This window comes from Balearica regulorum, chromosome 1, assembly GCF_011004875.1.
Source record: "Balearica regulorum gibbericeps isolate bBalReg1 chromosome 1, bBalReg1.pri, whole genome shotgun sequence".
NCBI classification, from domain to species: domain Eukaryota; kingdom Metazoa; phylum Chordata; class Aves; order Gruiformes; family Gruidae; genus Balearica; species Balearica regulorum.
In genome coordinates this window covers 89,104,242-89,121,996 of record NC_046184.1, presented here as the reverse complement: position 1 = coordinate 89,121,996, position 17,755 = coordinate 89,104,242, and the positions used below count along the sequence as shown (strand labels likewise).

Below are 17,755 nucleotides of genomic sequence, written 5' to 3'. Positions count from 1 at the left end.
TTCCTTTGAGATCAGGCTGCTGAAGCACCACAAATTTGTTTGCTCTTATTTCCCTGCTTTGCTGGGTATTTTCCTTCGAGTGGAAAACACACAAACAGAAGTACTTGCTCCTTCCTGTGTTCACAGAACATAGTTTTTTCAGTGGCACAACACAAAGCACAGCAAGTAAAACCTCTCAAAGCCTTTCGCTGCACCCTTTGTGAGCGATGCTCTGGCTTATGGCTGTGTCCCCGCTGCATCCAGAGCAGTGTGGGCAGCTCCCTGCTGCCATAGTGGCCTGAGCCACAGAAACCAGGGATCCCACCACTGCCGGGGTCACAGCAACATCCTGCCCCATCTGTGGCCCTCCTGGGTGGGGCAGATGCCCGCTTCTGTCCCTGAAGCCATTTGCATGCGTTTTGGCCACAATACCTGATGCGCGCAGCCACAGACACATTGCCGTAGGAGAGCTGAGGTCCTAGGGAGCTGTTTCTCTCCCCTGGCCGTGCCTTTCGCCACTGGCACTCCTGCACCTCAGGTGACCATTTAGGCAACCTGCCACCCTGTGAAACAAACCCTGCCGGCTCCGTTGCTCGCCTTACCTCCCTTATCTGCATTATTGCACGGCTGCTCTTAAGGGGAGCCTCATTTCAAAGGAAAGCCAAGTCACTGCGAAATGTTTTCACTACAAAACAATGACCGTGGTTTTGGGCTTTTGGAATAAAATGTAAAGAGAAGTGCAACACGTTAATGAGAGAGTCAGCATCTCTTTTGCATTTAGGTGCAAGGGTGAGTGCATAGTTGTGCCTGTGCACAAAATGACCCAAGACCACTAAGTCCTAGGGTCTTCTCTAACTCATGGCAGTGCATTCAGTAAGTTCACTGAAGAGGCAGTAGTACACTACATTGTTTGTGCTGTTGTGTCTAGAAATGGGCAAATAGTTTGCAGCATATACCTTTTTCAATGAATTGAGCTCTTTTTAGTTGCTCTATGAGAATGCTACTTCTTGGATTTATTTTTTTTTAATAACTCTTCTTTAAAAAAAACCAAACACTGAAGGATTTTGCAAACGGCAAAGTGTTTGCACATCAGCTTGCTAACTGAGGCGGGTGACTAGCAGTTAGTTATATGAGATTGTTGCTTGCTTCCAATCAAATACTCCGTAAACAGGAGAGCAAAATGTCTTTAAGATATAAGTGGTTGGTGGCATAGAAAAGTACCAGCTTTCCTGGGAACTCATGGTCAGACAAGTATTTGGGAAGCTGGCAAACAACATCATCTCTTCCAGCGTGCAGCAAGCAGGAGTGGAATTTCAAATAAAGATAACCCTGTGTTTTTTAACAAAGTATTAGCAAGGCCTCTCAGAGGTTTTATCTGGCTCTGTGCTTATCTGTGCTTACATCCAAGAGGAATTCCACCAAGACATCCGTGGCCAGTTCCCCATCAAATTCAATCAACCGCTCCTCCTTAAAGACGTAGAGACTTCCCTCTTCAACCAACCCTGCAAAAACGAGACAATAAACATAATGTGGTCAACATGCCACTAAAAGCATTTTTACTACAGAGTATCTTGCTTGTTATTCTGCAACACCTCCTTGGAAAATGCAGTTCCCAATTCACTGACTTAGTCCAGTTAGAAACAACCTGAACAATCTCCTGACTGATGTTTCATGGCACAAGGGACAGACCTCAGGCAGAACTAGTGCTAGCTTCCTCCCAAATATTGAACTTTTTCGTTCAGGTCGCAGTTTGGCCTCAGTTGAAAAAACTCTGTACCGGGAACTTGTTTTAGCTTGGCTATATATATTGCAGTAAATAGTACTGGGCTCTAACTGACATCCCAAATTTGAACAACCTGACGCTAGATAGAAAATGGATTTTGATGTGGGTTGTGCTCTCTGCCCAGAGACGACTGAACTATGGGAACATAAACAGTGAGCTGGAAAACAAAGTGAGCTTCCATCTCTCTGCAGCTTAGCTAGCCTTGCAAGAGGGTTAGAAACCTATGGTAGAGAAGCCACAGATGGCAGGCTGTCAGATTTGAATGGTGTTTCACTGGACTGAGGACTGGTTGCCACAGCATCTCAGTGGAGGCTCCAAAATCAGCAGCACTAAGCTCCCGCAAGGGTACCACGGGTCAAGGTGGTTGGTAGTTTGTTCCTTCTTGAAGAGGCAGAAGCTTTCAGTTTTAGTTTAGCTTCCACCAGCACACTTAGCCTCTAATTTAGGAAAGAAAATTACAGTCCAGTATGCCTAAACACCCTCTGACCTTCAGTGTAGTGGTACATTTATGTGCTGTTGTATTTATGTCCCATAGTGGGACTAAAATATGAAGGAATTGCCAGCCCCTGGAAGGCAGCTGTTTCCAGGGGTGGACAATGCAGCAGCCTTTCACCTTTACAGGAAATTTCCTCTTCTGCTCTGGGGACCAAGTCAGAAGGGTTAGTGGTTGCCAAACCATTGCAAGGCTGTGGCTCCCCAATTAGTAGCTGGGGAATCACTCTGCCATGGGGCTGGTGACATTTGGGGGCCTATGTGATGTCCCTGTATGTTTTGGTTCTGCGCTACTGTGTAAGACCTGTCTCTGTGCAGGAAGAGCATAGAGTTATTCCATGTCAACTATCTACAGTTTCTGCTCAGCAAGCTGTGAGCTTCCACCCTCTCATTGCTATGGCATGAATTGGCTTTCTTTTTCACTTGGTTTGGTACCCTGTCAGGAAGCTTTTTGCTGGAAGGTTGTTGACTCATCCCTCTCATCTTCACCCCCCTACTTGACCCTGCCCATGTTGGGGTGGGCAGGTGGTCAGTGTGCACTCACCACCATCACCCTCCCCATCCTGGTGACAAAGATTTGACTGTCCTCTATGGGGCTGGCTGTTGGGCATCACTCCAACACCCTCTACAAGCTATTCCAGAGATATCAGATATGGGACTCACCTAGCTTTTTAGCAAGTTTGGCATCCTTCTTGGAGTCCACCATCCCAAAGCCGATGCTCCTGGGCTCCAGGACCTGAGCTGCCAGCTGTGGGAGGAACCAGAGAGCCCAACGTTAGCGGCATTAACACCACAGGGCAGCTAAAGGGCATCATGCCCTGCTAGCAGGGCACGACAGACACAAGTGACCCATATTCTGCTTTCAGGCAGCACCAAGGGGTGGGACGCGTCACATGCTGCCTCCCTGCTGAGATAACACTGCCCAGAGGTCACAAGGGTTGGATTTCTTCCCACTGTGTCGCATCACTGAGTTTGCTGGTGATACCACACGCTACTAACTGCAGTTTGACATTTGGGCATTGGGAGAGGGCTCCTGGCTGAACCAGGGCCACCAAAAAAGCAGTGAGCATGGCTAGGAGAAAGACCTAACACTAACACAAAGCAAAAGTTGTCTCCTCCCTCATGCCTCGGTGGTCTCCCGCAAGGGAGCATGGCATGTAGGCACTGTGGGTATTTTAACTCTGGAAGTGTTTGGTGCAGGCAGCACTGGCTGCAAACTGGGGGGGATGCAGGGCACTGCAGCATTGTGTTTCCTTCGTACATGTAATGGGCTGGCCAAACCAGGCTCCCAGCAAAACAAAGTGGAGAGACTCCCGGCTTTGCGAAAGCTGCCCCTTCTCCTATAAAATGCTTTAAGTCATGTCTCCTGTTCAGGTTTCAGCCACCCGCCAGTTCCTGGTCCCCTCTTTTTCCTACAGAAATGTGTCTAATCTCAGCCACGCTTGTGTTTGCCTCCCTGCAGCTTCAGAAACCACTGCACCCTATTCCCACCATTTTTGATGAAGGGGCCTCTTGAAGATACTGAGTTCCTGCCTGTTTTGTGAAAATAGATATGTGAGGAAAGGAGAGATGTTCTGCAAGTGCCCCACAGTGGGAGCGGCCCTGGATGAGACCTTGAGAATTCCAGACAGGCTCCGTAGAGATGGGATGACCCTAGGAAACGAGCTCCCCTATTGATCAGATGACCAACTTAGCCCCACCACAAGCACGCTGGAGACCCTACAAGGCAGTGACGATGCTCTGAGACCACAAAGCAGCTGTAAGAGCCCCCTTCTCCTCCCTCTCCCCTCTCTGCTCCATGAATGCCTCTGATGCTGATGGTCGTCTTGCTGTCACCCCTCCCAACGCTGCCGGATGTGGGGGGATGATGGTGATGAGGGGTCAGGGGCCTGTGGGACAGGAATGTCCCTATTAGGGCACAGCTGCCTGTGCTTGGCAGCAGGAGGCTGGAGGGGGGCAGAAGAAAAGCCATGGCCAGAGGGGTGGCGGGATGATTTATGAGGAACACCCTCCCCCAGGACCCATTTTAGCACCCTCCCCCAGCCTCAAAGCCAGTTTGAATGTCACCCAGAGGCACTGCCCCCGTGGCCGCGCGGCCCCTTGGCTCCCTGCTATAAATAGCCTCCGCCTGCGCCCGGCCACTGTGAGAGCGAGCGGCAATTAAAGGCATCAGGGAGCAAAAGCGGTGGGACAGCCCCATCGCCCGCACCCCGGGGCGTCATGGGTCTGGCCAGCTCTCCCCATGCTGGCAGCACTCAGCCCTTCCCTCAAATCCTGGGGGGCAATGGTAGGCACCCTAGCAACCAGGGCTCAGGGACCTTGCTTGGGTGAAGGGGAGTGATGGAGAACATGGTTGTCTTCTCCCTTCCACCAAATACGTGTCTCCAGGCCTCTCCCGAAGCCCTCCAGAAGGACGTATTCTCCACATGGCTGCAACCTTCATCCCCCTGCGGCTACTGGCCTGTCGTCTTTAGGGGGAAATGCTTGCTGTGTGAGGCAGGAGGGGTGCTTGTGTTGTGCAGGAAACAGGCTATCTCACTGATCTTTCCTTGCTCTCTGCCAGTCTTTGAAATAAAGGTGAGGCTGCACAGTCAGGGCTTGTGCTTACAGGAGATACTGCCTGAATGGGGCAGAGCACTGGTCCGTATTTGCACATCCACTAATAAGGCATCGGAGCATTGGTCTGACTCATATGGCATCTCATCTCCTGGCTCAGGCCACAGCCATCCACGTCAGAGCACCTGAGAGCAGCTGGTATCCAATAATGCAAGGAGAGATGGACACCTCTGTGAGCTCCCTAGACATCTGCAAGCAGGTGGTGGCGGAAGACACTGTTTTCTGTTCCCCACTATGGGCATTTGCCTTTACTGGACAAAGGGATGGAGCCTGTGGGATCAGTATCTTTAGGAAACGTTGTCAATGTGTGCCTGCACCGAGGGACAGTTGTGTAGCGCTTCCTCAGAGTCAACATTTGAGGCTCTGGCTGCACTGTGACCAGAGGTTAAAACAGAAAGCCCAAGGGAAGAAGACGGTCCAATCATGTCCAGTCCAGCCCATACATGATCTGGCTACTTACTTACAGCTATGTTAGCCGTGTGCTGGGGCAAAGTCAAGGCTGTTTAAACCCAATAGTTCTTGACTCCTGCACACAGGAGGTTAGGGTTTCTTGGGAGTGTTTGAAGAAGCTCAGAAATGTGCAGAAAAGTTGCAACACCTGCTACAGACAAATGCTTGGGCACGAACGGGGATGTTTGCAAGAGAGGAGGCATCGATCAGGAGTAATGTATGTCAGCATGCAGTGTACGTGAGGTAGCTCTTCGGGGGGGTGTGGGTGCAGCTGTGAGTGTGGGAGCTTGCTGGGAAACAGTAAACGTGTCAAGAAAACGCGGGTGATGGGATGAAGGCCTCTTTGTGTGAGACTGTGGGAGTGTACACTTCGTTAGGGCTCGGGAGGCAAAAAGTGTCACAGTAATGCCGGCAGTGTGCCTGTTGGTGTGGCAGGGCTTCTGTGACTGTGCCTAGCGAGACTGTCTCTAGGAGACACGTACCATAGGTACGAGTGTTTGGCGATGTTTCTCTGAAGAGGCTCATCTTGAGAGAAGATGTGCAACACCGTGTGTATTTAGGAGAGTGTGTACGCACAGCGTGTGCCTGCGGGGATGGAGCTGAGAGCTATGTGGGCAGCCTGCCTCCTTGCTGGGACTTTCACAGTAATGAGATAATGAGGTGAGCGGTACAGCTTGTGCTCATGCACGGAGCACTGGAGTCCTGCACCAGGGAAATCTTTATGCAACATGAGCCTCTCAGGAACTCTTTCCACTGTGGCAGTGCCCGGAGGCAGGAGACCTTTGCAGAGCGTCAATACCTCTGGTGGCTTTTTCAAGTGCCAGCTATGCAGGGGCTAGGCATTGCTCCTGCCCGTGCTTTCTCTGCTTTCCACTACAGCAGGTGAGTCTGACCAGCGCATAGGTGAAGATATATTCCCACAACTATATTTGAATCCCATAAGGCAGCAAAATACAGAATATGCCAGAGGCACAGCAGCTTGGCTAGTTGCCCCCTGCTCATTACAGTATCAAGCGTTTATATATCCCCTTACAGTATTTTCTGATTCCATAATGCTAGTGGGATTTGAATGCAGATAATGTTTCTAATCTTGACAATCCTTTTGGCTCAGGACCTTGGGACTGAGGCATCTGTAATGTAAGAACACAGCCCCTCCTCCTTTCCCCCTCCTCCTCCTCCCTTTAAATTCATATCACTTGAAGTCTTGGCCAGCCAGAGCCCTTGCCTTTGTGTCAGCCTCCATAGCAAGTAATTTAGCTTCAACAGCTGCATGGGGAGACGGAGGGCAGAAACTGCCCTGGAAGAACCGGACCTAACTGGTCATGCAGTCCCTGGGGTATAGCAAGACCTCTGGGTAGAAAAAGGTGGCTGAGAGCATGAACAAAGATCCCAGAAGCTTGTAAGCTCAGTCCCGTGCACATTTTGCAGCCTTCATATCACGTGCATGAAGACCTTGCAATGCATACTTTCTAGCCACAGGATCACAAGCTGTGTCCTGTGCAGCCTTGGGAAAAGGAGGTGTGAGTTTGGGAGCACTCCTCCTTTCTCCCACTTCCCTCAGGTAATAGCCATACTTGAATTTGGATAAGCGTGAGAGAGTGCATGGCCCTCTGGGATGTGTGAGAAGTGCCAGCCCAAACTGAAGCTCGAGTACCACCAAGTAAGCAAGCACCACCTCATCTTGGATGGTGTCAACACTCACAGGCAATCTGAATAATGGGGATGGAAAGAAGCACCTGCCTGCCAGAACATCTCAGCTTTACATCTACTGTACCTATGTGAACCTAGAAGTGATTCTGGGAAGTTTCAGGAGATTTAAGACCCACAGTGTCATTCTGAAATCCTAGGTTACAGAGCAGCAGAAGTGTCACCAGCTGCCTCACCACAGTCGTATTCCAGCTGCAGACAACGCTGATTGTGCCAAACTTTGCATTTGGTGTCAGTTTTGCTGCTAAATGGCAGACAAGATCCAGCAGAGAGGGTTACAAATGGGCATGGGAGTCTCAGCATGGTCATTTTTTCATTGTGGAGTGATGTTATGGCTTTGTGGCCTGGATTTTCTTCCCACTTCTCTAGTACCTGCCTCGAGCTCCCACAGGCAGTAAGGTTCATCTTCCCCAGCCGGTCAGGTTGGGAAACAAGGCACTGGAGACATGTGGGTCTCTGTGAAAGCCATCATGAGCAAACTTCTCTTAAGCATGGGGAGCTTTCTGTTTCCCTAGCTGGCAGCAGTGGAAGAGCAAAACTTAAGCAGTGCAAGGAGAAGAGCAACAGGAGATGACGAAGGAATGTCCCTCAAGCAATCTACACCTCTCTGTTGTTTCTCTCCTACTCTCTTTAAAGCTGCAGTTCATGTTGATGGTCAGAACCTGGTTGACGTAATGGCGATGATTTTACATAGCAAAATGTTAGGGGTTTATTTCCAGAAGCCGCAGGAGGAGATTGCAAAAATCTAGGGTATTTCCCCAAAAGCTTTGAATCCTTATGCAGGACTCATGCCTTCATGCTACGATTGGCTTCTCTGTTGTTGAAGCTGGTGAACAGTTTGTTGGAGAGCAGAGTAGAATATCTCTCCTTCCTAAAGCTGCGTGGTCTCCTCTAGCATCCCTTTGCATACCCCACCAGCAATATTTTGGGTTCTTGCATAATTCAGGCTGGTAAATTACAGGTCCTGAAGCATCATGGTGGTCAAAGGGAAGGGGTAGAAGCCTTCTGGGCAGCTGCCACTAGAGGAGCGGCTCTTCTGGCAGCGGGACCGGGGCAGAGCATGTTGGTCCCACCTTCCTGCCCTTTTCCACCACCTGAGGTGCCCGGAAAGGCTGTTTATTGCTGAACCTGCCCTCCGAGGGGTCGCTGCTCTGCGGACTAAAAGGCAAGTCCCCAAATATGGAACACCCAAAGGTCACTCCTGCGGAGGTGGCTTTCACAGGTAATGCTCCAAGAACACTGCCCGGGGGCTTTAATTGCCGCGCAGCCGCTCAGCCCGGTCAGACATACGATGTGCTCTTTGGCTGCCTCCCTAAAGGTTTTGCATAGTTAGTATTTTTATCCGCACTGGGCATCCCTAATTTTAGCAAGCTGTAAGCCAAAGCACAGACCCCCCCACCCACTCCCAAGCCATGAGCTAAGCGGGGCCGATGGCCGTGCCACCGAGCACCCACGGGTGCAGGGGCCACCTGCCGCTGCTGCCGGCCAGTCCTCGCTGGCGCTGCATCACAGACGTTTTGCCGACTCAGCTGGGCAGTTTGCACGGCGAGGACAGCCCGGGGCGTGCGTGCGTGCGTGCATGTGCTGACCCAGGTTGTGGGGTCTGGGACGGTGCCCAGGGGCCACCCTGCTAAGCTCCCCTTTGACAAAACAGAGACCAGAAGCGCAAGCTGGGGGCTGTCCTTGACAAAAGTGAGGCCATCGCTACCTTTTTGTCTTTCTGGCCTCAGAGAGGCTGCTTTGAAACCAAAGGCTGGATGCCGCCATGAAGCCTGTGCAGGGCACAAGCTGGCTCCTTTCAGTAGGTGCTGGAGGAGAGAAACATGCTTGATATTCAGCCCGTTCACCTCCGCTGACCATTGCCCATGTCATTCCCATGCCTCCAGCTCCCCAGAACAAGCCAGATTTCTTGAGTTTCTGACCGAGTGGGTGTCAGCCAGCTCCTCTGAAACTCCAGAGAGCCTGGGATGCTGCAGGGGAGAGCCAGAGCTCCCACCCTGCATCTGCAGGAAGGATCAGCAAGGGGGGACCCTAGGGGAATGGAGGGCTCCTTTTACCCAAGGAACGAGCAGAAAGAAATAAGAACTGAGGAAAGCTTTAAAACCACGTAGCCCCCTTTGCGCAAGGTTCGAGGTGTCAGAGGTCTGCTAGCTGTCAGCAGTCCTTCTCCTGCCAGGGCCAGACAGGGTTCCCAGAAAAAGGAGGTCTCATGTAGGGCAGCTGGCCTTCGCCAAAGCTGTGCCAGAGAGCGCGCAGGAATGAGCACCATCAGCACTGCTTAGGAGGGAGCACTGTCAGTCCCAGAGCACCCGGGAGGGGAGGAGCAACTGTCTGCTCTGTGCTCCCCCCCGGAATTGAGCTATTCGGTATTGCTGCTCGTTCTATTTCCTCAGGCAAGGTTTTGTCTCATGTATGTAGGTAAATCCCAATGTGCAAAGGAGGTAAAAAAAAAAAAAAAAAAAAAGAAAAGAGGAGAACTTGGACCTTGCTAAGTCGCTTCTCTCCTAGGCCATGGATTCCTTGCCTGGGTGCCTGTTATTTAGGGACAGAGGCTGCAAAAGGATATCTTTGGTCATCAAACCCAGGATGGTGTCATTCAATCTCTGTCACAACCTGGTCAATGTCCATTTAAAACTCGTTGGGCTGTTCTCCCCTTGACGTCTTCCTCCTCTGGTGATTAGGGACTTCCTAGTTTCCAGGCTCGGTTTATTCATAGCCCATTTGTCCTTAGGCTTAGTGCTTAAATAGCTCTTGTCCCTCTTGGGTGTTTAAAGAGAATTATTGTATCCCCTTTCCACTCTACCCACAAATGAAGCTCAGGCACGAAGGAAGGGCAGTCATGGGCTTTGATTACTTCAGTTTTAGATGAAGGGCGCTGGCAGATGAAGCTCTAGAGTAAGGTCACGGTGGGCGAGGATGGCATGGCCCACTGTACGCAGTCTGCCTGGCAGAGCAACAGCTGCCCCAGCCCACGGGGACGCTCTTGAGAAATGTCAAGGTCCAAGGTGGACAACATGAAATGATAACTATGAACACCACACATGTCCACTGAGTAGGCGAGTGTGAGCTCAAGCTAGTCCTTTTGAGGTCCCCGCACTCAGGATGGGGCAAAGGCACGACGTTATACAGGAGTGAGACCCTGCCTCCCAAGATCCAGCCCAGCAGGAAGGCACGGGAAACCCTCGCTGGCACTTTTTTGGGAAGCAGACTAGTGTGGCAGGATGGCCGACCTAACAGGATGGGCTTTTCAGTGTTTTTCCTCAATTGCATTTCTGAAGGCAGGAGTGACACAGAAGGAGTCTCTGTGCAGCTTAAAGTCTTGCATGACACCTACACAGGTTGTCTGGTCTCCAGCTGGACAGTGAGAAAAGCCAGGGCTGAGAAAGCCTGCAAAGCCCGAGCAGGCTTGGCCTTGCACTGTGTCAGCAAGTGAACCCAAGCTCACAAGGGTCCACCATGTCTCCAGGTGGCATTTGCATAAAAGTTGGGTCTCTGGATGAAACCAGTTTGATTTTAACTCCTGGGATTACAGCTGGTCTCTGCTCTGAGAACTGCTGTCAGTACACCTCTCTCTGATCGCACTTTAGCAGCTGAGGAAGGTGTCTCTCAAAGAGCAGTATGGCATTGAAAGTGGGGTCTCATGCTAGATGCTGCTCATGCAGCCAGTCCAAACTCACTGCTGGGAGCTGACGGAGAGACTTCAAAGAGAGAAACTGGGCAATAACAGGTAAAGCAGCCTTGGAAATTGTTTCTGCCACTATTATACAGAAAAAACAAATCACATACTTGTCCCTGGATGCCAATGCGCCCATCTGTGAAACAGAGAGCTCTCTGTAACTTGTTTTTGTGACTGCCATGTTAGTGAGTGAAATCCTCCTAGGTGCTACTGCTAAAAATCAGTGCTCTTTCTCTGCTGGCTGTTCATGAATTAAGACCTACTTACATTGTCTCAAAGGGCAAACTAATCAGTGCGCACTTTTTCCTTTTCTCTCCCTTCCTTCCTTATTTTTGCAATAACTTACCTGTAGTGGAAGGCACTGTTTTAGTAGCCATGGAAACCAAAACACCTTTTCCATTACAGGTATGCACAAGGCACTTGCACTGTAGACTTCTGCACATACCTATTGAGCCAGGTGTGCCTCATCTCTCACCCTGAGGACTTGCTCTGGAGGGACCCAGAGACCTGACAGTTTCTGTGGCACTCAGTGAACATGTCCTGTTTAACGTGTCTACCCAGCCCAGGAAATTGTATTCGGGCTCTGTCATGCCCATTTTCAAAGAAAAAGGCTGAAATCTGTGTCTGTGAAACAAACAGAGAAAGGTGCTTAAAGAAAGGCTTGACTTTATAGTTATAGTTAGTTATAGTTATATTTTTTATATTTATAGTCTACCTAGAGATGGGGATAAACTAGAATCTTGTCTCCTGGTTCCTATGAATTTCTGTGATGAACTGCACAGACCTAAATTTGTAAAACTTTTTTCTGTGTCACATCAGAAGCAGAGCTCTTTTTGCTATATATTACATGGCTCTGAACTCTCATGGGAACCATCTGCTCTCAAGAGATTTCAAGACCATGTGGGTGGAACCACCCCAAAACCAGTTGATCTTGCACCAGTTTTTCCATCCTGAGCTGGAAAGTGCAGTAGTTTCAACACTTGAAAATAAGTCCTTGCTCTCAAATGAACTGGGAGGAGCTAGACCTTACACCAAATTTAACCCTGGCCTTTTACTGGATTCAAAATCTCTTTTTCCCTCTCACACCACAGGTAACTTCTGACTGTGGTTGGGCACTGGAAGGCAGATCTCATGCAATGTGATCTCATGGTCTTATGCTCCCAGGTTTGTAGAAATTTTCCCTTGTGTTACAGAATTGGCCAAATATTACAAGGTGTTTCACTTTGTTCTGCTATTATTGCTAGAGGTCAGGCTGATCCTAGACCTGGTCTGGAAAGGGGAGCACCATCTCCCTCTTCTCTTACCTTTAATCAGACTGGTTTGTGCTAGGGCAGTTCTCCATGAATTTTCAGCCCAGGGACACTGCTGCATTGAAGGGCCTAAAATATCTGGGCTTCACGAACTTGTTTTTTTAAAGGATATTACACATGCACAAAGACGACAAGGGAAGAATGACAGGGAAGCCAGGACTGAGCAAATTTCAGCAGAAGAGAAGGTAACAGAGACAATGGTCTGCCACTGCAGGCAGTCTGCTATGGTAGTGAGACAACCTCAGTTGCTGGGGAGCGCTTCTCAAGTGCAAAAGGAAAGACCCTAACCCCACTGCTCATTATTCTTCTTACATGATTCCTGTAGACAGGGGCTGGCCCACTGGAAGGCAAAACTATCTAAATATTTAGGAGATTCAGAGGTGAGAGGGAAGAAGATCTGAGAAGAGGTAGTATGAAACAGGACAAAATATGGTAGGGAAGCTACAGAGGAGAAGAAAAGCAGAACAGATATTTATCAGTTTCACTGCTTTGGTCTTTTCCTCCTTTGGCCCTCTTCGTTAAAGCTGAGACCTTTTAGGACACATAGATTTTTTTCTAACTTGTCTGTTAAATAATTATTGTGAAGCCTTGTGCCTGGCTGTTTCATCTGCTTCTTCACTGTGCTCACCTCACAGGGCATGCAGGGCTCTTGTAAACATCCCCACAGAGCTGGAATAGCTACTGTGAGCTCCAGGACTGCCTGGTTCAATCTCTGGCATTGCCCTGTACAGAGGCTTTTTCCCTACTCAAGCTGCAGGTGCTTTTCAGTAGTCAGTGGTGCAGAGTGGAGTCATTGGAGAAAGGCAAGTACAGGAGAAGAGCCCTTTAACCTCAGCTGCGAAGCAGCCTGTGCTCATGCTGTCTCTGCCCTGGGTTGCTGTCTTATTACAATCCTTCCCCTACCCTTTTCCACCCTTGCCCAAAAGCAGTAGGCAGCTGCATCTCCAAACTTTGCTTTGACTATTTTCCTGACAGACTAACCCAACAGCCCCCAGCTTTCCCACCCTGACCTGAGGGGCTGGCACTGCCATCCTTGGAGCTGTTGCCATGCACAGAGGATGGTCCGAAGAAGCTGCTGTTGTTCCCAGAGGGGCTCAGTTGTCCCCAGACCCTGTCCTCAGCAGGTAGCATGCAGCAGTGTAGGTGGCAGGAGCTGTCAAGACTGCTTCATGATGGTCTTCACCCTCATTACCTTTCTAAACTGGAAAGGGACCCTGGGCTGCGTGGCAACCTGGTGACAGTTCCCAGGATGCCTGGGTGCGGGGAGCTGAAGACCCCTTGTGCTATCCCACTGTAATATCAGCTTAACGAGGGCGTCCCTTTTCTGGTGATAGCTGGTGTGCACCCTGAGCGTTTGACGGAGTCAGTCAGTCCTGCATGCTGGGCTTTTATCCAGGGAAGGAATTTTTTCCTATCATATCACTTTCTTCTCAGTCTGCTGTTCATAGTTATGGCTTCGTAAAGTCCTTAAATATGTGCTTAACTTTAATCATGTGCTGTCAGGTTTTCGGCTTGATTTCCTAAGCATATGAGACCCTTATGATTCTCTTCTCTCTCCTCCCAGGTCTACGTGCCAGCTGCCTCCCCTAATAATTTTTCTAGCTCTTGGCCCTTTTCAGCCAAATTTTCCAGAGGCAGGGATCTCAAGCATAATAAAGCTACTGCAAGTTTCGTGAAGAGCAGGGACTTGAAAGGGAAGAGACCGAAGTGCCCTGAAAGAAGGAAATGTAGCCATGTGAGCTCAACCCCTGTTAGACACCAAAGGACCCGGTTAAGAGAGAGCCTCACGTGCTCCTCACTCGTGGGAGAAGGCCTAGTCAGAGCTTGTAACTGACCACGAGCTACATAATTCCAGGAAATCATGCTGGATCTCGCCTGTTCTTTCCTTGGTATCTAAGATATTTCTTCAGGTCTTTGGACTTACACATTTCTTATCAAGTGCATGTGGCAGAAGGAGAAAGGGTGGATTCTTTGGGGGTTTTCTGGATTTAACATCCATTAAGCCCACTCCTTCCCATGTGCACACACACTCATGTTCATCAGGCAATAGGAATTAACAACCCTTAACCATCCAGCTCAGATCTTTGCTTAGCTCCACACCTGCCTGTGTTTTGGATGGAGGCTCCCTATTATTCCTAACGATGGAGACCAGGGCCATTGTGTGGAAGGGGGGCTAAGGACACGATGTTTTCCTGGCTGTGGAAGCAGCACTTCTCATTGTGAATCAGCAGGTAAATTGTCAGTACAGTCAGATGGAAAAACATGAGCTGCTCCAGAAAGGAGCACCTTACCACAGGCAGCACCTTACACCAGGAACCTCCCAAGCTGGCCAGCAGGGAACAGCGAGGACTGGAATGTTTGCCTCTTAGATAGGTCATTTCAGGCGTAAAGGACCTTCAGCACTCCGAGCCCTGAACCCTCTACTGAAATTAGATACATAAAGCCTTCCTGAGTGAACTTTTCCCAGGTTTGGCTGGAAGGAGAGGCCCTGTAACTGCTCCGGTGTCTACCCAGCAGCTCACTACTCCGAGTACTTGCTCAAATTACAGGAGAGCCGTGTTCAGCTGCTGACTGCCTCCAGGGACACCCATCCCAGCCAGTTCATCTCCCAGGTAAAGGGCTCCGCACTCAGACACGGAGCCACTGCAGCCATTTCTTTCCCCCTCCCCGTCCTGGTGAACGTGCGGTGAAGTCCCACAGCTGGATGAGCTCTGGCACAGGAGATTGAGAGCGAGTGACCCCCACGGCACAACATATCATGGTTTGAGGTGAGGGAGGCAAATGCTGTCACAAGAGGGAGCAGATTATAACCTGGCTTGCCCACTCCTTTCATGAGTGCTCCCATGGTTCAGTTAGTACAGAAGTTGGGAGCATTAGCACCTTGGTGGGCTCCGTCCTGTGCTGGATGGGACACATCCTATCTCCTGTGTCGCCTTCTGAAACCCTCTCCCCACGTGATTCCCCGGGGCGACAGAGGCAAAGGAGTGCTCAGTCTGCAGATTGCTCTTGTGCTTGGGCTGTCAATTGCTGCTGCTGCAGTTCCCAGTCCAGGGGGGAGACTGTGAAACTTTGAGACATGCACTGAATCAGCATTGCAAGTGCTTGGGAAATTTCGAGGTCAAAGCCACAAGTGCCAGTTGATGTGTGGCACAGTTAGCTGGTAGCTGAGCATTAGCAGAGTGGAGCACTACAATTAAGCCCTGCTGCGGATGTAATCCTCAATCTCTTGCCCAAGGTCACATAAGAAGTCCATGGCAGAGAGGCAATTGGAAACCAAATCACCAGAGTCCTAAGCTAATGTACTCACTCCTGAACCAGATCCTGCAAAATAAAAGCTTTAAGCCAGATTGTATTGTAGCCATCACACTCTACACAGCTGATTGTTAACATAGGTATAGGTGTCATGGGGACTAAAACTGATAGTACACAACAGATACCTGCTTCTGTCAGGTTTCTATAAATACATATCTAGTAACTACTTGCCATCTATCGAGCACGAAATAGCTATCCTATTAAATAACAATGCAATTATACTACCAACCATAAACATTTCAACTGGAGTTCCAACATTATTTTTTCTTTTCTTTGCCAAATGTTATTTGATCGCTCACCTGGAACAAGTAATTGTTTCCTGACAGGTGAGTAAAATCTGGTTAGTTTTTGAATCTTTCTTGTTGTCGGGCTTGCTGAGAAGGTCAGTAGACTTTGAACTTGACATTGGACTTTTTCAGGTCCTAGCCCTCAACAAGCGTATTTTCTAATTCACATTTGCTATACTCTTAGGGGTGTGATGCATTTTCTCTCTGGATCTGATAAATAAAGGTTATATGTTTCTTCTGCAATTCTCACTTTCTTTCCAAATGTGTCTTTTAGTTAAGAGGGAATATTTGTAAGCCCCTGGTAGGAAACGAGCTCCTAATAATCCAGGCTTGCTGCTGTATGATTCCCTAGATTACAGCTACACTACAAGAAAGAATGCTACGAATCTACTTTGTAATTTTTACCATGATTTATTTTGCTGAGGATTAATTAATCATTCTTTCACCAAAGAATTAACAACACTCTTTTTCCAGCACAGAAGTGAATGGTTGCATTAACAAGCGGCCACAGACTGATTCCAAGCAGGCAACCAAGTGTCAGAAAGACAAAAAGAGATTTAATGCTGAACCAACGGGGAGCTTTTGAGATGGGGAGCTAGGACGCCCGTTTGCAGCACAGTTTGGTAAGGCTTCTTGGCTGATTGCTCCTAGTGGGACAGAAAACGGGACTGAATCCAGAATACAAGGGGGATACTGGCTTGCATAGAATGAGAAAGGATCTAAAAACTTCAAGCTACGGACTCAGGTCTGTGCTGAGATTTGGGAAAGCTCAGCTGAGCTGATTTCACGTTGCTGAGGTTTGCAAGGTTATTCGCTATTGCCTGGGTTTCTGACGCACAATCCAGAAAGCCTATTTCCCAGCAAACAACGCAAAAGAGCACAAAAGAGGCTTTTTCCTAGGCTTCGCAGAACCCAGGGGCTAACTCAAATCCAAGTAAACAAACCCAAACTTTTGGGTGCTCAACCGCCCCCCCTGCACAAGACCTTTTGACTGTCTGTCCCATGGCTCCTCTCCACAGCTCCAAATATTGCTGTGGTATTGACCCTGGCTGGGACGTGCAGTGGCGCTTACCTCTAAGACCATCTCCGTCATCTGGAACTGCTTCTGGGACACCTTGTCAGAGCTCACAGGCTCGTGGAAGAGCAGGCAGAGCATGTCGTATTTCTTCAGGGCCTGCTTGTAGTTCTTCTCGTTCAGGTCAATCACTCGGTCTTTCCCATCATAAGTGGGGAAGTTCAGTCCCTCTTCTGCCTTGCAGCAGAAAAGCAGGTAAAAACCTGCCAGGATCCAGCAAGTCGCCCTCATTGCGGAGCCCTTGGAGTGCAGTGGAGGGCAGGTAAATGTCCCCTTCCTTCCTAATTTGTGAAGAGGGGGAGACCAAAGGCTCCAGGTGAAGTTTGAACCGAGTTTCTCTTTCTGCTGCCTTCCTGGTGATCAGCCCAAACGCTGCAAGCCTGGTGGGGAGCAGTAAACTTTGCTGTCCTGGGCTCACAACAAAGAGACAGACAGGAGAAGCTGTCAGGCCAAGCCCTGGATACCTTACATAGCTGTGTCCAGCTCCCGTGTCATTAGGAACTCCATTTTTAGGAAGCAGTTGTTTCAGGCTAAAAATAAACCCTGCAATGAATAAAAAGGACAGATATGACACCATTGAGGGACTTGCTGGCACTCTGCATCCTCTGAGAGAGAGGGCACGAGCAAGAGGGAGGGAGTGGAAGATGTCGATGCTGGGAATACGCAGGCAGGGTTTGTGAAGGGACAGACTTCACTTGTACAGGAAACCAAGGCACAGCCTGTCCTACTAGGGCTTAACAAAAATAGAAGGTATTTACTGCAATTTATAATAAGGGTACCTTTCTTTGCATCCCCTTGGGCATCACGGTGATTAGGCTTTGGATAACAGATCTCGGGTTAAACACTTTCAGAGCCTCATCTGCACTACTAGAGGAAAAGTCCTGTTTCCTCAGCAGCAAAGGAGGTGAGCGCTCGTGGGACTCCCTCCTCCTCCTCCTCCTCCTCCTCTTCCTCCTCCTGCCTGGGGCATCAGCTGGAGCTGCCGGCTGACATTCAAGCTCTTTTCTGAAGCACCTTCTGCTTGCGGGGTACCAGGAGAATGGTAATCCCACCGGGACCTGTAATCCC

The 17,755-nt window shown here is 49.5% G+C and overlaps 1 protein-coding gene across 1 annotated transcript in view; it reads right to left on the bottom strand.

The window, feature by feature from the left end:
• The window catches only part of CASQ2 (calsequestrin 2), a 34,770-nt gene extending 17,640 nt beyond the window's left edge, over window positions 1–17,130 (bottom strand). The window contains exons 1-3 of the mRNA XM_075765248.1: window positions 16,685–17,130; window positions 2,918–3,002; window positions 1,381–1,481 (exon numbers count right to left, since the gene is read on the bottom strand). Coding sequence (XP_075621363.1) covers window positions 1,381–1,481; window positions 2,918–3,002; window positions 16,685–16,918 — 420 coding nt within the window. The 5' untranslated portion in view covers window positions 16,919–17,130. The remainder of the gene's footprint in view (window positions 1–1,380; window positions 1,482–2,917; window positions 3,003–16,684) is intronic.
• Between the last annotated feature and the right edge of the window lie 625 nt (window positions 17,131–17,755).